Source organism: Microcaecilia unicolor, chromosome 4, assembly GCF_901765095.1.
Source record: "Microcaecilia unicolor chromosome 4, aMicUni1.1, whole genome shotgun sequence".
NCBI lineage: Eukaryota > Metazoa > Chordata > Amphibia > Gymnophiona > Siphonopidae > Microcaecilia > Microcaecilia unicolor.
The window spans coordinates 300,227,344-300,248,050 of record NC_044034.1 but is presented as its reverse complement, the minus strand read 5'-3'; the positions used below and the strand labels follow the sequence as shown (position 1 = coordinate 300,248,050).

The 20,707-nt window shown below is 47.0% G+C and overlaps 1 protein-coding gene across 2 annotated transcripts in view; it reads left to right on the top strand.

Moving 5' to 3' along the window:
* Positions 1-20,707, top strand: part of LOC115469296 (hexokinase-2) — a 194,823-nt gene that overhangs the window by 135,541 nt on the left and 38,575 nt on the right. For both annotated transcript variants that reach the window (XM_030201804.1, XM_030201805.1), the window contains exons 7-10: positions 6,129-6,312; positions 13,178-13,333; positions 13,808-14,041; positions 15,658-15,962. In XM_030201804.1, the coding sequence (XP_030057664.1) occupies positions 6,129-6,312; positions 13,178-13,333; positions 13,808-14,041; positions 15,658-15,962 (879 nt within the window). The remainder of the gene's footprint in view (positions 1-6,128; positions 6,313-13,177; positions 13,334-13,807; positions 14,042-15,657; positions 15,963-20,707) is intronic.

Genomic DNA, 20,707 nt, shown 5'->3' with positions numbered 1-20,707 from the left:
TCTTAGGTCCTCTGTTAATCTTAGGATGGCGAGTACTAAGAAACCTACTCGGTCCTTTCCTGTGATTGACTCCATCCAAGAGCTTATTTCAGCTCAATGGTCTGACCCCAATGGACCTTTGAAAGTGGCCAGGGCTATGGGTCAGCTTTACCCTCTGAGTGAGGAGCACTTGACCGCTTTGGGGATGCCTAAAGTGGATGCGTTGGTCACGGCGGTGACTAAAAAGACCACTCTCCCAGTTGAGGGAGGGGTCACTTTGAAAGGCATGCAGGACTGGTGGCTTGAATCCGCGTTGAAGCGGTCCTTTGAAATTTCGGGCCTTGCCTTAAGGGTGTCGATTTGCAGTTCCTATGCAGCCTGCGCATGTCTGTCCTGGTTACAACAGGCTGTGGAACAGCCCACGGATGGTGTGGGGTCCCTCTCTGAGGTTGGCCCGCAGATGGAGTTGGCCCTGTCATTTCTGACTGATGCCCTTTATGATCTGGTCAGAGCTTCGGCTAAACAGATGTCTGTGGCGGTTTCTGCCCGCTGCCTTCTTTGGCTACGGCATTGGGCGGCTGACAGGGCCTCTAAGCAAAGACTGGTCAGGTTACCCTTTCGGGGCCTCCTGTTATTTGGAGAAGATTGTTAAAGACCTGGGGGACTCTAAGCCCCAGCGGTTACCTGAGGATAGGCCGAGGCCTTCTTCCAAGGGTCCTGTATTTCCCTCCCCTTCCAGACCTTGCTTCCGTGAAGCTCGCAGGTATTGCCCGGGGCGCTCTGCTGGGTTTTCTCAACGTGCCCGTTTTCAGCAGAGTAACTCCTTTCGCTCGGACAAACGCTCCGCAGCGGCCGGGTCTCGGGCTGGAGTTCAAGGGCGTCCTCCACAATGATGGGACTCCGGTCTACTCCTCGATTCCTGCAGTAGGAGGACGTCTTTCCCTCTTTCTAGAGGAGTGGACCAAGATTACCTCGGATCAGTAGGTCTTGAACCTGATCAGAGAAGGTTACCGATTGGAATTCGGTGCCCAGGTGAGAGACATGTTTGTGGAGTCCCGATGCGGCACTGCCGTAAAACAGGCGGCGCTAGAGGAGACCTTGTAAGTCTTGCTGCACCTTGGAGCGGTGATCCCGGTTCCTCCCGCCGAACGTGGCTGCGGCCGCTATTCCATTAATTTTGTTGTGCCTCGAAAAGGCAGGTCTTTCCGACTGATCCTCGACTTGCAAAGAGTCAATTAGGCCTTAAGAGTACGACACTTTTGCATGGAAACCCTGCGCTCCGTCATTGCGGCGGTACAGCCAGGAGAGTTTCTCACGTCTCTGGACCTAAAAGAAGCATACTTGCACATTCCTTTTTGGCCCCCGCATCAGCGGTTTCTCTGGTTTGCGGTGTTGGGACAACATTTCCAGTTCCGGGCCTTGCCGTTCAGCGTAGCCACAGCTCCCCGTACCTTTTCCAAGGTAATGATGGTAGTAGCTGTCTGTCTCAGGCGAGAGAGTATCAGAGTTCATCCATATCTCGATGACTGGCTCATCAGAGCAGATTCGGCAGTCGAAAGTCGTCTAGTCACAGCCAGAGTGATTAAAGTGCTGCAGACTCTAGGCTGGGTGGTCAATATGCCCAAAAGTCACCTGACCCCCTCGCAGTCTCTCAAGTATTTGGGGGTCCGGTTCGACACGGCCTCGGGGTTTGTCTTTCTCCCCGACCAAAGGCGGTGCATGCTTCAGAATCAGGTCAGTCTGCTCCTGCGCATGTCTCGCCCGCAAGCTTGGGACTTTGTCCAGCTGCTGGGGTCGATGACGGCCACCTTGGAGGTGGTTCCTTGGACGAGAGCGCATATGTGGCCTCTGCAGATTGCCCTGCTTCAACAATGGTCTCAGATTTCCCAGGAATATCAACGCAGACTAACGTGGCTCCCTGCGGCCCTGCTCAGTATGGAGTGGTGGCTCTCCGACAGGATGCTGCGCCAAGGAATGCCGCTTGTGCTTCCTTCTTGGTGCCTGGTGATAACGGATGCCAGCCTTTTGGGCTGGGGAGCGCATTGCCAGGGAAGCTATGCTCAGGGTCAGTGGACAACAGTGGAAGCGGGTTGGTCCATCAATCGCTTGGAACTGAGAGCGATGTTCCAGGCTCTTATGGCCTTCCAAAAGACTCTGAAGGGGCTTGCGGTTCGGGTCCTGTAAGACAATACGACAGCGGTGGCCTACATCAATCGGCAGGGCGGCACTCAGTGCAGAGCCCTGGCCGTGGAGTCTACTCAGATTTGCCACTGGGCCAAGCGCCACCTGCAGCTTCTGCCAGCAGCTCACATAGCAGGTCAGAGCAACGTGCAAGCCGATTTTCTTAGCAGGTATCAAATCGACCCTGCGGAATGGGAACTGGCAGAAGAAGTTTTTCTTCAGATTTGTGCCAAATGGGGGACACCCGAAATGGATCTAATGGCGTCAGGTGCAAACGCCAAAGTCCCTCGCTTTTTCAGCAGAAGGAGAGATCCTCACTCGGCGGGGTTGGATGTGCTGGCTCAACCCTGGCCCACAGGCCTCCTGTATGTGTTCCCTCCTTGGCCCTTGATAGGGCGAGTCTTGCAGATTCGACTACACCGGGGATTGGTGATTCTTATCGCTCCAGACTGGCCAAGGCGTCCGTGGTATGTGGATCTCCGCCGGATGCTGGTGGACGCTCCAGTTCCTTTGCCCCTGGTGCCAAACCTGTTGGTTCAGGGTCCGGTGTCTATGGAGGATCCCTGCCGATTTGGTCTTGCGGCCTGGCTATTGAGAGGGCGCAATTGAGAGACAAGGGCTACTCTAACAAGGCCATTTCCACTCTCTTGCAGGCCCGCAAGCGGTCCACTTCCGCAGCTTATGCTCGGATCTGGCGCAAGTTTGAAGCGTGGTGTGTTTCAAAGGTGATCGCGCCCACACGGGCTACAGTCTCGCTAGTGCTGAACTTTTTGCAGGATGGCTTACAAAAAGGCCTAGCTTACAATTCTCTGCAGGTTCAAGTGGCAGCATTGGCATGCTTTTGAGGGAAAGTCTCGGGCTTAACCCTTGCTGCTCATCCGGACATTGCCCGATTACTCAGAGGGGTGCTGTGGCTCTGCCCTCCAGTGCGGTCGTCTTGCCCGGCCTGGAATCTGGGGCTGGTGTTGAAGGCCGCTTAAGTGAGCTTTGGAAAAGGATGTGACTCTCAAGACAGTCTTTTTGGTGGCCATGACATCAGCTAGACGCGTGTCTGAGCTTCAGGCGCTGTCCTGTCGGGACCCTTTTCTACAATTCTCGGAGTCCGGGGTAACGGTTCGTATAGTGCCTTCCTTCCTGCCTAAAGTGGTTTCAGCGTTTCACCTGGACCAGCCCATTTTTCTTCCTTCCTTTTCTAGGGAAGATTTTCCAGATTCCTTTGGGCAATTACATCTTTTGGATGTCCGCAGGGCTCTGTTGCAGTATCTACAGATGTCAAATGACTTCAGGACCTCTGATCACCTTTTTGTATTATTGTCAGGTCCTCAACGCGGGCGTCCGGCATCTAATGCCACTATAGCCCGTTGGCTCAAGGAAGTCATTTTTTCTGCGTATCTGCTTTCAGGCCGGTCTCCGCCTGAAGCGTTTAAGGCATATTCCACGAGAGCGATTTCCTCCTCATGGGCTGAAACGGGTGCACTCTCTCTTCAAGAGATCTGTAGTGCGGCTACTTGGGCTTCTCAGCTCTCTTTTGCCCGGCATTACAGGCTGGATGTTGCAGTGAAGCAGAACACGTTTTTTGGAGCACAAGTGCTTGCTCGCGGTGTGGCCTGTTCCCTTCTTAAGTAGGGAATGCTTTTGTACATCCCATCAGTTAATGGATTCATCTGCTGCTGATGACAAGAAAAGGAAAATTAGGTTCTTACCTTGGTAATTTTCTTTCCTTTAGTCACAGCAGATGAATCCATGATCCCTCTCTGTCTGACTTGTTTTTTGTTCAGATCTTTCATCAGATATATATCTAATTGGGAGAAGTTGGAAACCAGTTCTCAGAATTTCTACATACTGTTCTATGACAGGAGGTTGAGATCGTCCCTCCTTTGATGCTCCTGTTCTGGGGCAGTTGTTCGCTGTGAGGAAAGTTTGTTATTCTACTTTTATGATTCACTCTGCTTTGGAAATCTCAAATACTGAAGGCAGTTGGGGCTAGCCGTCCAAGGGTCACTGTGGTTCTTCAGTGTTCTCTATCTCCATCTGCTGGTAGGCGGATACAACCCATCAGTTAATGGATTCATCTGCTGTGACTAAAGGAAAGAAAATTACCAAGGTAAGAACCTAATTTTCCCTTAGAAAAGTTTCAAAGAAGAGCTACCAAAATGATAAAGGGGATGGAACGTCTCTCATGAGGAAAGGCTAAAGAGGTTAGGACTTTTCAGCTTAGAAAAGAGACGGCTGGGGGGGGGGGGGGGGGGCGGAGGAGTATGATTGAGGTCTATAAAATCCTGAGTGGTGTAGAACAGGTAGAAGTGAATCAAGGGACACCCAATGAAATTACATGGAAATACTTTTAAAACAAATAGGAGGAAATATTTTTTTCACTCAATAGTTAAGCTCTGCATCTCACTGCTGGAGGTTGTGGTAACAGCAGTTGGTGTATCTGGGTTTAAAAAAGGTTTGGACAAGTTCCTGGAGTTAGTCCATAGTCTGTATATTGAGATGGACATACAGGAAGCCATTGCTTGCCCCAGTATTGGTAGCATGGAATGTTTCTACTAACTGGATTTGTGCCAGGCACTTGTGACCTGGATTGGCCACTGTTGGACACAGGATACTGGGCTAGATGGACCATTGGTCTAACCCAGTATGGTGGTTATTATGTTCTTAAAATTTCATGCTTCTGTTGTTTAAGCTTGGAACTTCCATACATCTGGTGCCTGCACTTAACGGTCAGCCTCAGATGCAGTTAATATGATACACAGGGCAAATTTATTCTGTCCTACTTGGAAGTATGGAGTACGAAGCCTTCAGTCAGGCCCTGCCAGCTTATCAAAAGATGATAAATGTTGAACAATACATTATCGCCAGAGATGGATGTTCCTTTAGAATATAAGTGACTTAGGAGCTCATTTTCAAAAGAGAAAAATGTCCAAAAAGTGGCATAAATCTACATTTGGACATTTTTTTTCATAAAAGTGTTCAAATTGGTATTTTCAAAACTATTTTGTAGAAGCTTTTCTATGTAGTCCGTCAAAAGTGCGTTCAAATCACAAGGGGCCATATCATGGGCGTGTTAATGGTGGAATCTGAGCGTTCCTAACACTTGGACAAAGCAAAACCGTCCAGGACTAAATCTAAGACGTTTTGAGCTAGACCTGTTCATTATAATGAATAAGGCACAAAAAGGTACCCTAAATGACCAGATGAGCACTGGAGGGAATTGGGGATGACCTTTCCTTGCTCTCCCAGTGGTCACTAACTCCCTCCTACCCCCCCCCCCCCCAAATATGATTTAAAACATTACTTGCCAGCCTCTATGCCAGCCTCCGATGTTATACTCTGGTCCATTAGAATAGCATGCAGGTCCCTGGAGTAGTCTAGTGGTGAGTGCAACCCAAGCCCATACTTTCCCCTACCTGTTACACTTGTGATGGAAACTGTGAACCCTCCAAAACTTACCTGAAACCCACAGTGCCCACATATAGGTGCCTCTTTCAACCGTAAGGGCTATGGTAGTGGTGTACAGTTGGGGGTAGTGGGTTTTGGGTGGGTTTTGTGGGGCTCAGCAGACAAGATAAGGGAGCAATGGTGAGATGTGTACCTGGGAGCATTTTATGAAGTCCACTGCAGTGCCCCCTAGGGTGCCCTGTTGCTTTCCTGGTGTGTCAGGGGGATCAGTCTACTAAACATGCTGGCTCCTCCTACATCCCAATGGCTTGATTTTGTGCATTTTGCACTTGGAAGTTTTTTTTTTCCCCCCGAAAATGGACCAAAAAACAAAATGTCCAAATCACAAAACCTTGTTCAAAACAGTAATTTCGAAAAAAAAGATAACACATATTTTTCTTTTTTGAAAATGACCTTCTTTCCTATTCAGATCTTGGACATCTTGCAAAACATCCAAAGTCGGACATAGATGTCATATTGAAAATGCCCCTCTTAATCTCTCTCTCCACGTACTCCCCTCTCTCCAGGTACCGGGACTAATTCTTGTTACATGGAAGAAATGCGCCACATTGACCTGGTTGAAGGGGATGAAGGAAGGATGTGCATAAACATGGAGTGGGGAGCTTTTGGAGATGACGGGTCTCTGAATGATATCCGGACAGAATATGACCGTGAAATTGATATGGGGTCACTCAATCCAGGAAAACAATTGTAAGTGAATTAGTTATATTGTTCCTCCCCTTAAAAGGAAATGGGAGGAAATGGGATAGGACTTGATATACTGCCTTTCTGTGATTACAATCAAAATGGTTTACACATTATATACAGGCATTTATTTTGTACCTGGGGGGGCAATGGAGGTTTAAGAGCCTCTTTTACCAAACTGCGCTACCAATTCCCATGTGGCAATGCCGGAATCGCTATCGCGGTTTAGTTAAAGGGGCCCTAAATAACTTATTAAGATGAAACAACTTTGGGCCCAATTATTTAACTGCTGACCACTGAGGTTAAATAGTGAAGGCCAGCCACAATGGTTAAAATGAAACAGAATATTCAGTGCTAATACGGATACTGACTGGCTCTGAATGTCTGGTTTCAGAGCAAATCAGAAGTATCATTTGGCTAGTGGCCTTAATTAGACTGCTAATTGATAGCAAACTGGATAAAGTTTGAACAAGTCTGAATATGGCCGGTAGATGGATAACCTCGGGCTCTGCCCATGGACTGCTCTGGCAGTCAAGGTGGCTGGAGGACATTCAGTGGCACCATCTGGTTAGAGGCTCTGAATATTTCTTACCAGCACTTATCTGGTTAGCAGCACTTGCTAGCCAGGTAAATGCCTTTGAATACTGGCCCCTTTTGTTTCTCCCCTCTAATCTGCACCTCATTTTATAATCAGGTTAAGGCTTATTTTGTTTTTAATGTGTAGCACTGGTGCTTACCTGTAACAGGCGTTTTACATAGGCAGCAGGATTGGTAAGATATAGGCAGCAGGACTGATAAGATATACATGTGGAAAGTTATAAGCATGCATCACGCTTTCCACGTACAGCAGTATCCTCAGCTCCTCACTTTCAGATCTGAGGAATTAATGTAACTCTCAGAAAGGTAGACAAGATTCTGCCTTCTTCAGAAAACAACCTGTTACGTGTCAGTGGGCCTTGTCATCTTGAGCAAGTCCCTTAGGGACCCTTTTACCAAGCTGCAGGGAAAAGGACCGAGTGCTGGCGCCAGGACCCCTTTTACCGCAGCTGGTAATAAAGCACCCAGCAGTGGTAAGAGAACTCTTACCACATGGCCATTTGATGGTGAGCCCTTACCACCACCCACTGAGGTGGCAGTAAGTGCTCCCGCACTAACCTTGTGGTAACCGGGCAACTACTACTACTACTATTTAGCATTTCTATAGCGCTACAAGGCGTATGCAGCGCTGCACAAACATAGAAGAAAGACAGTCCCTGCTCAAAGAGCTTACAGTCTAATAGACAAAAAATAAAGTAATCAAATCAATTAATGTGTACAGGAAGGAGGAGAGGAGGGTAGGTGGAGGCGAGTGGTTACGAGTCAAAAGCAATGTTAAAGAGGTGGGCTTTCAGTCTAGATTTAAAGGTGGCCAAGGATGGGGCAAGACGTAGGGGCTCAGGAAGTTTATTCCAGGCGTAGGGTGCAGTGAGACAGAAGGCGCAAAGTCTGGAGTTGGCAGTAGTGGAGAAGGGAACAGATAAGAAGGATTTATCCGTGGAGCGGAGTGCACGGGAAGGGGTGTAGGGAAGGACGAGTGTGGAGAGATACTGGGGAGCAGCAGAGTGAGTACATTTATAGGTTAGTAGAAGAAGTTTGAACAGGATGCGAAAACGGATAGGGAGCCAGTAAAGTGACCCTGGCGGAAGACGAGACGGGCAGCAGAGTTTTGAACCGATTGGAGAGGGGAGAGGTGACTAAGTGGGAGGCCAGCAAGAAGCCGATTGCAGTAGTTTAAACGAGAGGTGACAAGGGTGTGGATGAGGGTTTTAGTAGAGTGCTCAGAAAGAAAGAGGCGGATTTTACGGATGTTGTAAAGAAAGAAACGACAGGTCTTGGCGATCTGCTGGATATGAGCAGAGAAGGAGAGAAAAGAGTCAAAGATGACCCCAAGGTTTCGAGCTGAGGAGACAGGGAGAATGAGAGAGCCATCAACAGAAATAGAAAAAGGGGGGAGCGAGGAGGTGGGTTTGGGGGGAAAAATGAGAAGCTCGGTTTTGGTCATATTTAATTTCAGGTGGCGTTGAGACATCCAGATAGCAATGTCAGACAAGCACGCTGAAACTTTGGTTTGGATGCAAGTGAGATATCAGGGGTAGAAAGGTAGATTTGGGAGTCATCAGCATGAGATTAATGAACCAAGGGAAGAAGTGTAGATAGAAAAGAGGAGGGGACCAAGAACAGAACCCTGAGGTACGCCAACAGGCAGAGGGATAGAAGTAGAAGAGTATCCACCAGAGTGAACACTAAAGGTGCGGAGGGAGAGGTAGGAAGAGAACCAGGAAAGGACAGAGCCCTGGAATCCAAGTGAGGACAGGGTATAGAGAAGTATGCTGTGATCGACAGTGTCAAAAGCAGCGGAAAGATCAAGAAGAATGAGGATGGAATATTGACCTCTGGATTTAGCCAGTAATAGGTCATTAGAAACTTTAGTAAGCGCAGTTTCAGTTGAGTGGAGAGGGCGAAAACCAGATTGTAGTGGGTCAAGAATAGCATGTGAGGAGAGAAAATCAAGGTAACGGTGGTGAACAGCACGCTCTAATTTGGAGAGAAAAGGGAGGAGGGAGATGGGTCGGTAATTAGAGGGACAAGTAGGGTTGAGTGAAGGCTTCTTAAGGAGAGGTGTGACCACAGCATGTTTAAAGGCAGTAGGGACAGTTGCAGTGGAAAGTGAGAGGTTGAGAATGTGACAGATAAAAGGAATAAGAGCAGGTGAGATGGCATTAAGAAGGTGGGTGGGAATGGGATCAGAGGAACAGGTGGTACATTTTGAGGAAGAAAGGAGAAGTGTAGTTTCCTCTATAGTAACTTCAGGAAAGGAGGAAAAGGAATGAGAGGAAGGAGAGAGAGGAGAATGGACTAGTGGAGGGAGAGGCGGCGAGGTAGAGAATTCAAGGTTTATTTTTTGAACCTTGTCGTGAAAGAATTCAGCAAGGGTCTGAGGAGATAATGAAGGGGGAGTTGGGGGAGGGGGCACTTTGAGGAGAGAGTTCAATGTGGTGAAGAGAAGTCGAGGGTTAGAGCCAAGAGAGTTGGTCAGTTGGATATAATAATCCTGTTTGACGCGTAAAAGAGCAGATTGGAAGGAGGTCAGCATGAACTTAGTGTAAGAAATCAGCAAGGGCCCGAGATTTCCGCCAGATGCTTTCGGCGGAGCGGGTACAGGAACGTAGGTAGCGGATATTAGAAGTCAGCCAAGGTTGGGGCTTTGTACGCCTTATAGGGCAGGTCATCAAAGGTGCAAGTGTGTCGTAAGGCAGAGGATAGAGTATTGTTGTAAGAAGAAACAGCCTCGTTGACAGACGTGGATGGTGCCACAGTAGAGAGGAGGTTTGAAACATGGGAGGATAGAGATGAAGGGTCAATATCCTGAAGATTTCTAGATAAATTAGATAAGATAGGACGGGACTGGGAGGGAGGAGATTTAAGTGTGAAAGTTATAAGATGGTGATCAGAGAGGGGAAGATCAGAGGCAAGGAAACTAGAAGGTGAACAGTTGGAGGAGAAGATGAGATCAAGACAGTGACCATTTTGATGAGTGGGGGAGGTGGAGCATAGTTGGAGATTAAAGGAGGACGTTAAAGCGAGTAACTTGGAAATATAAGAGTTAGAAGGATCATTAGCAGGAATATTAAAGTCACCAAGGATGAGAGAGGGGGAGGAAGGATCATGGAAGAAGGCAAGCCAGGCATCAAAGTCACTGAGAGAGGATGAAAGGGACTTATCAGGGGGACGATAAATGACCGCTATTCGAAGAGGCAGAGGAGAGAAAAGGCGGATAGAGTGGACTTCAAAGGAGGAAAAACAGTGAGATTGAGGTGGAAGAAGGGGTTGAAATCTGGAGGAGGGAGAGAGAAGTAGTCCCAACACCGCCCCCGCGACCAGCAGGGCGAGGAGTATGTGAAAAAAGATAACCGCCATGGCAGAGGGCTGCGACTGAAGCAGAGTCATCAGGGCAGAGCCAGGTTTCTGTTATGGCGAGCAGATGGAGGTGACACGAGATAAAGAGGTCCTGGATATAGGGGAGTTTGTTACAGATAGAGCGGGCATTCCATAGGGTGCAAGAGAAGGGCAGAGAAGAGGAGGGGAGTAGAGGAATAGAGATGAGGTTAGAGAGGTCGCGGTGAGATCTGTAGAGTTGGGATAATAGTTGGTGAGGAGGGCCAGGATTGGGTTTGATATCACTGGCTGAGAGTAAGAGAAGGAGTAAAAGAGAGCGGAGGAGAGTAGGAGAGGTGTGGCCTCGAAGGCGAGAGGTATTTAGGTGGAATGGGAAAGGCAAAATGGAGGGAAGAAAGAGATGGAGATTAAAAGCCAAGAGGGAGGAAAAGGGTAGGAGAGAAGGTGAGGTGATGAAGTCGATGGATGGGCAGTGAGTTCCTGTAGCGGAGAGAGGTAGGGGGTGAGGGAAAAGATTAGGAAGGGACAGGGCTAGGAAGAGAATGTGAATAGGGGCCATAAACGACTGAGGTACTTTAGCAACTGGGAAGAAGATTAGATGTAAAGAGAAAAAAGCCCTGCGCGGCACCTAGAGCGGAGGCCCTGAGTGGATCGGAGTGGACCTGGGTATCACCCCGGAGAAGGCTGTAAGGATATGCAGATGAGCTGCAAGTCCTCCACAGCACCTGAAAGGCAGCCGGTGGTAGAGCAGGGCACTTCTCAGCTGAGGAAAGGCTTACCAGGGGTTAGGCCGAAGCCAGCATTCCTCCCCCTGAGGGTCCCACGGCGATGCCTGATTACCGTCAGGGTACCACCACACAAACTATTTCCAGGGGTTTTCTTTTCCCCCTGAAATGGCGCACGTTCAGGGCTGGACTACCACTAGCGGTCGCCCTGCAAGAGCAAGCGGCAAGCCTGTGTCTGCCACTTTATAAAACGGCCCATAAATACTTTGTCTTGGGTACAAACTTAGGGCCCTGTTTACTAAGCTGCGCTAGCGTTTTTAGTGCATGCGCACCTTAGACAACCCAAGGAATATTATAGGCATCTAACATGGTTAGCCTGCCTCTAGCACGGCTTAGTAAACAGAGCCCTTAGATTGTAAGCCCTCCGTGGATACGAAGATACCTACGGTACCTGAATGTATCTCGTCTTGAGCTACAACTGAAAATGTCATAAGCTAAATTCAAAATCCCTTCCCTTCCTGTCTAGCAATTTATACATAGAGTAATTTCTAAAGCCATTTCCACAAACAAAACAGCACTTTACTTGTAAAAATGGGCTTCAAGAAAATTGCCCAGTCTGTTTGCTAGTAAACTTAAATGTATAGTGCCATTATAAGCCTAAGTTTATGTGCAATTTGAAAAGACATTCCTGGAAGAAGATGGAGAGAAGTTTGCATATGCTTTTGGATTTTCAAAAGCATGCATGTACTTTTTTTTTTTTTACTTTGGATAGCTGTCTGGAAAGCCTGTAGTAAGCATGTACAGGTAGTTTTCCTGGGATAATTTTCAATGTAAAAGTACTTATGTACTTTCACTTTGATAATCCCTGCCAAATTTGCATAATGAAACATAGTAACATAGTAGATGACGGCAGAAAAAGACCTGCACGGTCCATCCAGTCTGCCCAACAAGATAACTCATATTTGCTGCTTTTTGTGTATACCCTACTTTGATTTGTACCTGTGCTCTTCAGGGCACAGACCGTATAAGTCTGCCCAGCACTATCCCCGCCTCCCAACCACCAGCCCCGCCTCCCAACCACCGGCTCTGGCACAGACCGTACAAGTCTGTTCAGCACTATCCCCGCCTCCCAACCACCAGCCCTGCCTCCCGATCTTGACTAAGCTCCTGAGGATTCATTCCTTCGGCACATAATTCCTTTATGCTTATCCCATGCATGTTTGAATTCCGTTACCGTTTTCATTTCCACCACCTCCCGCGGGAGGGCATTCCAATCATCCACTACTCTCTCTGTGAAAAAATGCTTCCTGACATTTTTCTTGAGTCTGCCCCCCTTCAATCTCATTTCATGTCCTCTCGTTCTACCATCTTCCCATCTCCGGAAAAGGTTCGTTTGCGGATTAATACCTTTCAAATATTTGAACGTCTGTATCATATCACCCCTGTTTCTCCTTTCCTCCAGAGTATACATGTTTAGTTCAGCAAGTCTCTCCTCATACATAAAAAACAAAATTATAATGAAACATATGTGCATATTTTGCTGATGCAGGCAGTTATAAAATTGCTCCTGTAGAAATTTACACTAGGTAACGAGGTAAATGTTTGTCTGCATACATGGGACTTTCTCTATCAAACTTTTCCTGGTATTTTCCTTCTCCTGACATTTCAAACAAAGCTCACTATTGTATATAAATGCTTAAAGGGAAAGAACAGTTTTTGTTATTTTCATCTATTACAGATTAAATTGTTGAATTGCTATAATAGAAACTGATGATAATTTCTTGTAATCTTTTAATAAGTTGTTATTGCCAAGGGTGTACTTGATAGCCACCCACTTTATCTGACATCTATTTGTTCAAAGGGAGCCATAGCCCAGGTAACTCATTTTTCAAAGAATTGGATTGAGTTTACCTAGTTGGGCTCTTTCCATGTATTGCCTACAGCATTCTAGGAAATAGTGCCACCCAGTGCTTAAATAATGCAGTGTAACCCTCCTCCTATTGGCAATTTTGTTTTTTTATGGATTTACTTAATCATATTTTGATATAAGCAATCTTGATTGTGTACTGAAATTAGCATGCCCAAGTGCAAAAAAATTGCTCTCAGTGGTTGAGTGGTGGTATATCAAACTATAATGTGCCTTTATACAGATCAAATAAATGTCGGTTTATTCTAAAGGTTAATTTAATGGTCTGTTTTGTCATCTGCAGGTTTGAGAAGATGATCAGTGGAATGTACATGGGTGAGCTAGTCAGACTTATTCTGGTGAAGATGGCTAAGGAGGATCTTCTCTTTGCAGGCAGGATCACAGCTGACTTGCTCACCACAGGACACTTTGAGACAGGATTTGTGTCTGCTATAGAGCAGTAAGTGTAGCAAATTGCATGTGGCTGGATCCTGAAGGGCGAATATGCTTTTGTTTCTAAAACTGCAGGTGTATCCACTAAGTAAGAACTTGTTTCAGATTACACTCCTAACTCTGCCCCTACTTCTCATTCCATTGTTTACTGTCAGGCAGGGGTTATTTGACTGCAGTCTGAGAGAATGTTTGTTTGAAAGTTGGGGTTGTATTGGGTACTGTGGTTTTTTTTTTTTTTTTTTTTCTTCCTTTCATTTTTCTATCACCGTTTTCACCACAGTGTGCAAGTGCACTAGGATAATGATTCTGTCTATCCAAGTGGTTTCCACACTTAACTTTTCAATTCAGCATGTTGTAGTTTACACATATAACAGTTTAATCTTTGTTGGACTACCTTTCTCTTTAGAAGATGTATAATTTGAACCTGTATCGCCCTCACTGTTGCTTAACAGTTCATAGAATTATTTTATTTTTATTTCAGGGACAAGGAGGGCATACAGAAAGCATATGAAATTTTGACAAAGCTTGGCCTGGAACCTTCCCATGAGGACTGTGTGGCCACCCATCGAATCTGCCAAATAGTATCCACCCGCTCGGCTAACCTCTGTGCTGCTGCTCTTGCTGCTGTATTGCAACGTATCAAGGAAAATAAAGGGGTAGAGCGACTCCGATCAAGTGTAGGGGTGGATGGATCTGTGTACAAGAAACACCCTCAGTAAGTGGGAAAATGTCCTGTAAATGCAAAAAGAGAGTAATTGTGGAAATCTGTATTCTAAACTAATGCATTTTCTGAGAAGCAAAAAAAAATTATTTGGTTTTTGCCATCACCTTTTCTACTTATTTGGCCAGCTTAAGATCATTAGGTATGATCACCCCCAAGTCTGCTCTTTTTTTTTTTTTGTACACAGAAGTACTTCATCCCCTTTACTGTACGGCTCCCTTGGGTTTTGCAGCCCAAATGCATGATCCCATTATTTTTTAGCATTAAATCTTAGCTGCCAAATTCTAGACTATTCTTCAAGCTTCACTAGATCACATCTCATGGTATCCGCACTGTTAGAGGTATCTACTGGCAGATTTTGGTGTCATCTGCAAGCAAACCTTACCAGACAGCACAATATTGGTCACAAAAATGTTAAAATGAGCCAGATCAAGAACTAATCCCTGCTGCACAGCACTGGTAACATCCCTTTCTTCAGTATGAACTCCATTTACCCACTACCCTTTCTTGCTTTCCATTCAACGAGTTTTAATTCAGAAATGCCAGTAAACCACAGAGATGGAAATAAAAGTGCTTATTGGATAATTATCAGAAATACACCACTTCCTCTAGTTCACTCTTTCCCTGGTGCTGACTCAGGGCCACTGGGGAGAGGGGGCAAAATTCCCTGGGCCTGGCCTCCAAGGGGGGGCTTGGGCCGGTTCCGGCATGCTGCGGCTTGATGCCTGCTTCCGGGTCTGTCCTTCCCTGCTCCTGCATGCTACCAAGGACCCGGATGATTGCATTAGCGTGATATCGCGTTAATTCAGTCATCCAGGACCTGACTTCCGGCATGGGCAGACCGTGGGAGCAGATACCCAGGAAGTGGCTTGCCAGTTCCATTCCCGGGCCCCTCCCCCCTTGGAGGCAAACACAGAAGGGTAAGAGGGCAGATTTGGTGGGTGGCTTGCGGCTGTCTGGTTCTGCCCCGGGCCTAGCAATGTCTCTCTGCAACCCTTCCCTGACTTGCATTCTCCACTCAGTTTTTGTGCCTTTTCAGTGCTGATGATTCCTAAGTGACAGAAACATACATATTTGATTCCACTGAAAAAGGTACCTGTGGCATGAAAACACAGATAAACAGAGTGTTTTTGTACCCTTTAAAAATCCTTAATTATCTGGAAAAGTGACACCTAAATTTACACCTTAAACACCTTAAAATAAAAGACTTAATTATAAATGTAGCTTGTTCCCCTGATTTCTTGCTGTTTTCCTTTCTTTGCTGTTCACAAGCATTTGTACGTGTGTGTTTGTCTGTCTGTACACATACACACACAAATACGTATTTTTAAGATTGCTCTTCATGTCCCTTCTGGATCTTTGATCTTTACTGACCCCTCCATTCCGCCAACTCCTCCACTTACTAATACTTCCATTTCAGTAGCACTGCAAGGTGTATGCAGTGCGATACTGATAATTTAAGAAAGTTTTCCTGTCCTTGGTGCTTACATTGTATTTCTGATACCCCTTGAACAAATCCATGTGAACAAACATTTAAGTGTTGAGCATCTGGAATAAAAATTCCTGTTTATATTCCCCCTTCACATCTCACCCTATTTCTTTTTCTATAGCTTTGCTAAACGTCTCCACAAGACTGTGCGGCGCCTTGTGCCGGACTGTGATGTCAGATTCATTCGGTCAGAGGATGGGAGTGGGAAAGGTGCTGCCATGATTACTGCTGTTGCATACAGGCTAGCCGCTCAGCAGAAAGCGAGACAGGAGACTCTGCAGGCCTTCAAGCTAAGCTTTGACCAGTTATTAATGGTGAAGAAAAAAATGAGGACAGAGATGGAACAAGGGCTCAGGAAGGAGTCTCATTCTAGTGCCACTGTCAAGATGCTGCCTACCTATGTTCGTGCTACACCTGATGGAACAGGTTAGAATAAATACAAAGGGTTAGCTCTGTGGCTTAATGGGAGTGCTGCATGCTACCATGAAGAGGGCCTGGGTTTTATCTTCAGATCAAATCTTTCACTCCTTAAGCCAACAAGTGCTGAGGATGCTAAGAGACAGCTTTGCCCCTGGGAGTGGGGTAGGGGTGGGAGCTAATCATCATTCATTGGTGACATCTAGTGGCTGAGTTGATGACTGATGGTTGTTTCTTTGACATTTTCCCAGTTATCTTATGTTTTTCAGGGTCAGTGTGCGGCAATTGGTGTTTTATTTTGTTTTTTTTCTTAAACACTATCTTACATAGGCTGAGTTAGACCTGGATATTCAGTGCTGGCCTATATTTAGGTACTTGTACTGAATTATCTGTGACTTCAGTGGCTCCCAAAAGTTATCTGAATGCTGCCAATATTCAGCTATCTAGGCAAATTAGGACTGCAATGTATGTGGCCCTACTTGCCTGGATTGTTCTGGCTCTGGTATTGAATATTGGTAGTGCCCAGATAATTTCCAGCCCTACCTCTGCTCTTCCCCCAGACTGTTCTGGCACTTAATAGAGAGTACTGTGGTCATTTGTATTTATATTCAGCAGCACTCTCCAATTAGGTGCCTCTGAATATAACTACCCGACCCAGTCAGTGTGATTTAACTGCATATGAGTCCTCCTACCCGGATAAATCACACTGAATATTGACCACGTAGGGGACTGGTAGGAACCCAGCTTGCATGTTGTTAACTGAGAAGTGTCAGTGTAATGACTGGCTAGGTGAGCTTGAAGGGATATAATACAGGTGAAAAAAAAATCCTTGGGTGGTTGCAACTGAAAGTTCAGTGGGCCATATCCCAGCCACTATTCTAATTGAGCTGGAAACTTAAAGGAGCAAGAAGGAATTCCTGGGTCTTTGCTTCCCCAAAACAGAGAAAAAATAGACAAGCGGTTTGATGATCGGATATGGGAGTCTTTTGGGGAGGTGGGAGGGGGAGGAAGGAAGTGAAGGGGAAGCACTCAGACTGCATGAGATAAAGAATATGTGTTAAAGTTAGATGGATTCTCAATTGGAACCATGGTTGGAGTCTTCCATCATTAGTGTCAAAACTCCTCCAAAATTCAAGTGATTTATAAGGTATGGAAAAGAGAGGAAAAGGGCTCAAAATGGCTGCCATGATCTCTAGTGTGGTACAGCTTAAGACCAGATCCAGCTTGGATGGGAGTGACTAGGAATTGCTTCTGCTCCTAGGCTATCAGGGATAGTAAGATAGGCCCGAGGGGGGGGAGGGGTGATACAAGTATGTGACAGTTATTGTACGGGCAGAGCGAGAGGCTGGGGGGCGGTCAGGACTAGAAAGGTGGAGGTTGGGGAGACTTTACATATCCACTTATTCTGGTCCTGGGCAATATTTGGCTGGGACCTGCATAAATGTCCTATGCTGGTCCTGACTGAGTATTGGCCAGGGCCTGCATAAGAGCTGGCAGCTAGCTGTAGTCTGGTGAGACCTGTATATTTTCTGGTGTCTGGAAGTGGCCCAGAATTGAGTATCTGGGTCCATTTTACCTGGCAAAGGTCAACATGTAAAAGTACACTGACTGATATTCAGCTGGTGGTGGTCAGTGTTTATTAAAATGCTGACTTAGTCCTTAGTGGAGCGCATGATTTGATGAGGGACGTTATGGTACTGGGGCCGCTTGATAACAGTGATCATAATATGATCAGTTTTGATATCAACCTTGAAGTATCTATACAAAGGAAGTCAAATACGTTAGCGTTTAACTTTAAAAAAGGAGATTATGATAAAATGAGAAGAACGGTTAAAAACACTTAGGGGGGGAAACTGAGAGGGTAAAAACTGTACAACAGGCATGGACGCTGTTCAAAAATACCATCCTGGAGGCCCAGGCTAAACATATTCCGCGAATTAGAAAAGAGAGACTGAAGTCCAAAAGACAGCCGACGTGGTTGAAAAGTGAGGTGAAGGAAGCTATTAGGGCTAAAAGAAACGCCTTCAGAAAATGGAAGAAAATAACAAGAAGCAGCATAAGGAGTGTCAAAGCAAATGCAAGGTGCAGATAAAGAAGGCCAAGAGGGATTATGAAAAAAAGATAGCATTAGAGGCAAAAAAAACATAGCAAAAATGTTTTTCGGTATATTAAAAGCAGGAAGCCAGCGAAAGAATTGGTTGGGCCGCTGGATGACCAAGGGGCCGCTGGATGACCAAGGGGTAAAAGGGGCGATCAAGGAAGATAAAGACATAGCGGAGAGATTGAATGAATTCTTTGCTTCGTTCTTCACTGAGGAAGATTTGGGTGGGATACCGGTGTCGGAAATGGTATTTCAAGAGGACGAGTCGGAGAAACTTACTGACATCACGGTAAACCTGGAGGACGTAATGGGGCAGTTCAGCAAACTGAAGAGTAGCAAATCTCCTGGACCGGATGGTGTTCATCCTAGAGTACTGATAGAACTGAAAAATGAGCTTGCGGAGCTACTGTTAGTGATATGTAATTTATCCTTAAAATCTAGCGTGGTACTGGAAGATTGGAGGGGTGGCTAATGTAACGCTGATTTTTTTAAAAGGTTCCAGGGGAGATCCGGGAAATTATAGACCGGTGAGTCTTGACGTCGGTGCCAGGGAAAATGGTAGAGACTATTATCAAAAACAAAATTACAGAGCACATCTGAGGCCATGGATTACTGAGACCAAGTCAGCACGGCTTTTGTGTGGCGAAATCTTGCCTGACCAATTTACTTCAATTCATTGAAGGAGTAAACAAACATGTGGACAAAGGGGAGCCGGTTGATATTGTGTATCTGGGTTTTCAAAAGGCGTTTGACAAGGTACCTCATGAAAGGCTACAGAGGAAATTGGATGGTCATGGGATAGGAGGGAATGTCCTATTGTGGATTAAAAACTGGTTGAAGGATAGGAAACAGAGAGTGGGGTTAAATGGGCAGTATTCACAATGGAGAAGGGTAGTTAGTGGGGTTCCTCAGGGGTCTGTGCTAGGACCGCTGCTTTTTAACATATTTATAAATGATTTAGAGATGGGAGTAACTAGCGAAGTAATTAAATTTACTGATGACACAAAGTTATTCAAAGTTGTTAACTCGCGACAGGATTGTGAAAAATTACAGAAGGACCTTACCAGACTGGGAGACTGAGTGGCTAAATGGCAGATGACGTTTAATGTGAGCAAGTGCAAGGTGATGCATGTGGGGAAAAAAGAACCGGAATTATAGCTACGTCATGCAAGGTTCCACGTTAGGAGTTACGGACCAAGAAAGGGATCTGGGTGTCGTCATCGATAGTACACTGAAACCTTCTGCTCAGTGTGCTGCTGCGGCTCGGAAAACGAATAGAATGTTGGGTATTATTAGGAAAGGTATGGAAAACAGGTGTGAGGATGTTATAATGCCGTTCTCCGAGGACAAGCAGGCTGCTTGTTCTCACAAATGGGTGACGTCCACGGCAGCCCCTCCGATCGGAGATCTTCCTAGCAACAGAGTTTGCTAGTTCTCGCGCGCCTGCGATGCGCGCATGTGCGGCCGTCTTTCCGGCCGAAATCGCTCGTGTTTGCTAGTCTCCTTTTTTCCGCGGCTCGGGACGGCTGTTTTTTCGGGCGCTCCGCGCCCCTAGGAGATCCCTCGCGATTCGCGGTCTTTTTTTTCTCTCTTAAAATTTACCTCTATTTCTAGTGTTGGCCCGTAAGTTTTCTTTCGTGGTCGAGTGCGGCTTTTTTCGCCGCCCGTTCATTTTTTGGTGAGTTTTTGGTGCCCTTTTTTCTCCATCGCGGATTTCGATTTTGCCGGCTTGATTTTTCCGCCCATGTCATCGAAGCCTTCCAGCGGCTTCAAACCGTGCACCCAGTGCGACCGGGTAATCTCTCTCACTGATAGGAAAGCTTCTTGCCTTCAGTGTCTGGGGGCTTGGCACCGTCCTCAGGCCTGTAATCTCTGTCTTCTTTTGAAGAGGAGAACTCAGGCGGCGAGATTAGCCCAGTGGAACAGTTTGTTCGGGACTTCATCCGGCACGTCGACATCCTCCGTTCCGCGGTCCTCGGCATCATCGACTTTGGTACCGCGTTCATCGGTACCGACATCGAGGCCTTCGGTATTGAAGTCATCGTCTGGTGCAGCTGCGAGACCGGGATCGTTCCTCGTGAGGATGTCGTCGGAGGGTGCTTCGATGTCTGGAGTGCAGGTGAGGGCTGTCCATTCCCCTGCTGGTGGCGGTGAGCCCATGAGCAGGTCTTCGCCTGTCTCGAGGGCTCCCGCGGTACAGCCCCCCCCCGGGGTCGACCCTCTTCGGACCTGAGGAAACGTTTGGATTCGACATCTTCCTCTTCGGTACCGGGGGGTACCAAGGCCGTGCATTGTGCTAAGGCAAAGAAGCACCGGCATTGGTCACCCTCCAAGCGTGGTACCGAGAGCTCTGGGTCGCCGGTGCCGCCGGCACCCATGCGTCGACATCGGGAGGACCGCTCACTTTCCATTCAGGAGGTGTCGATGCGTTCCCCTGTGGACAGCCCGGTACCACCTCCATCCCCGGAACAGATTCACAGCTCGTCGCCGGTACCGGCCCCACCGCCTTTCTCCACAGCCGCTCTGAACGAGAGCCTCAGGGCCGTCCTTCCGGGGACCCTGTTTTGCCCTTCTCCGGTACCGGGGGTGCTTGCGCCGCCAGTGCCGTCGAGTGAGGCGACGGCTGGGCCCTCGCCTGCGGTGAGGACACCCG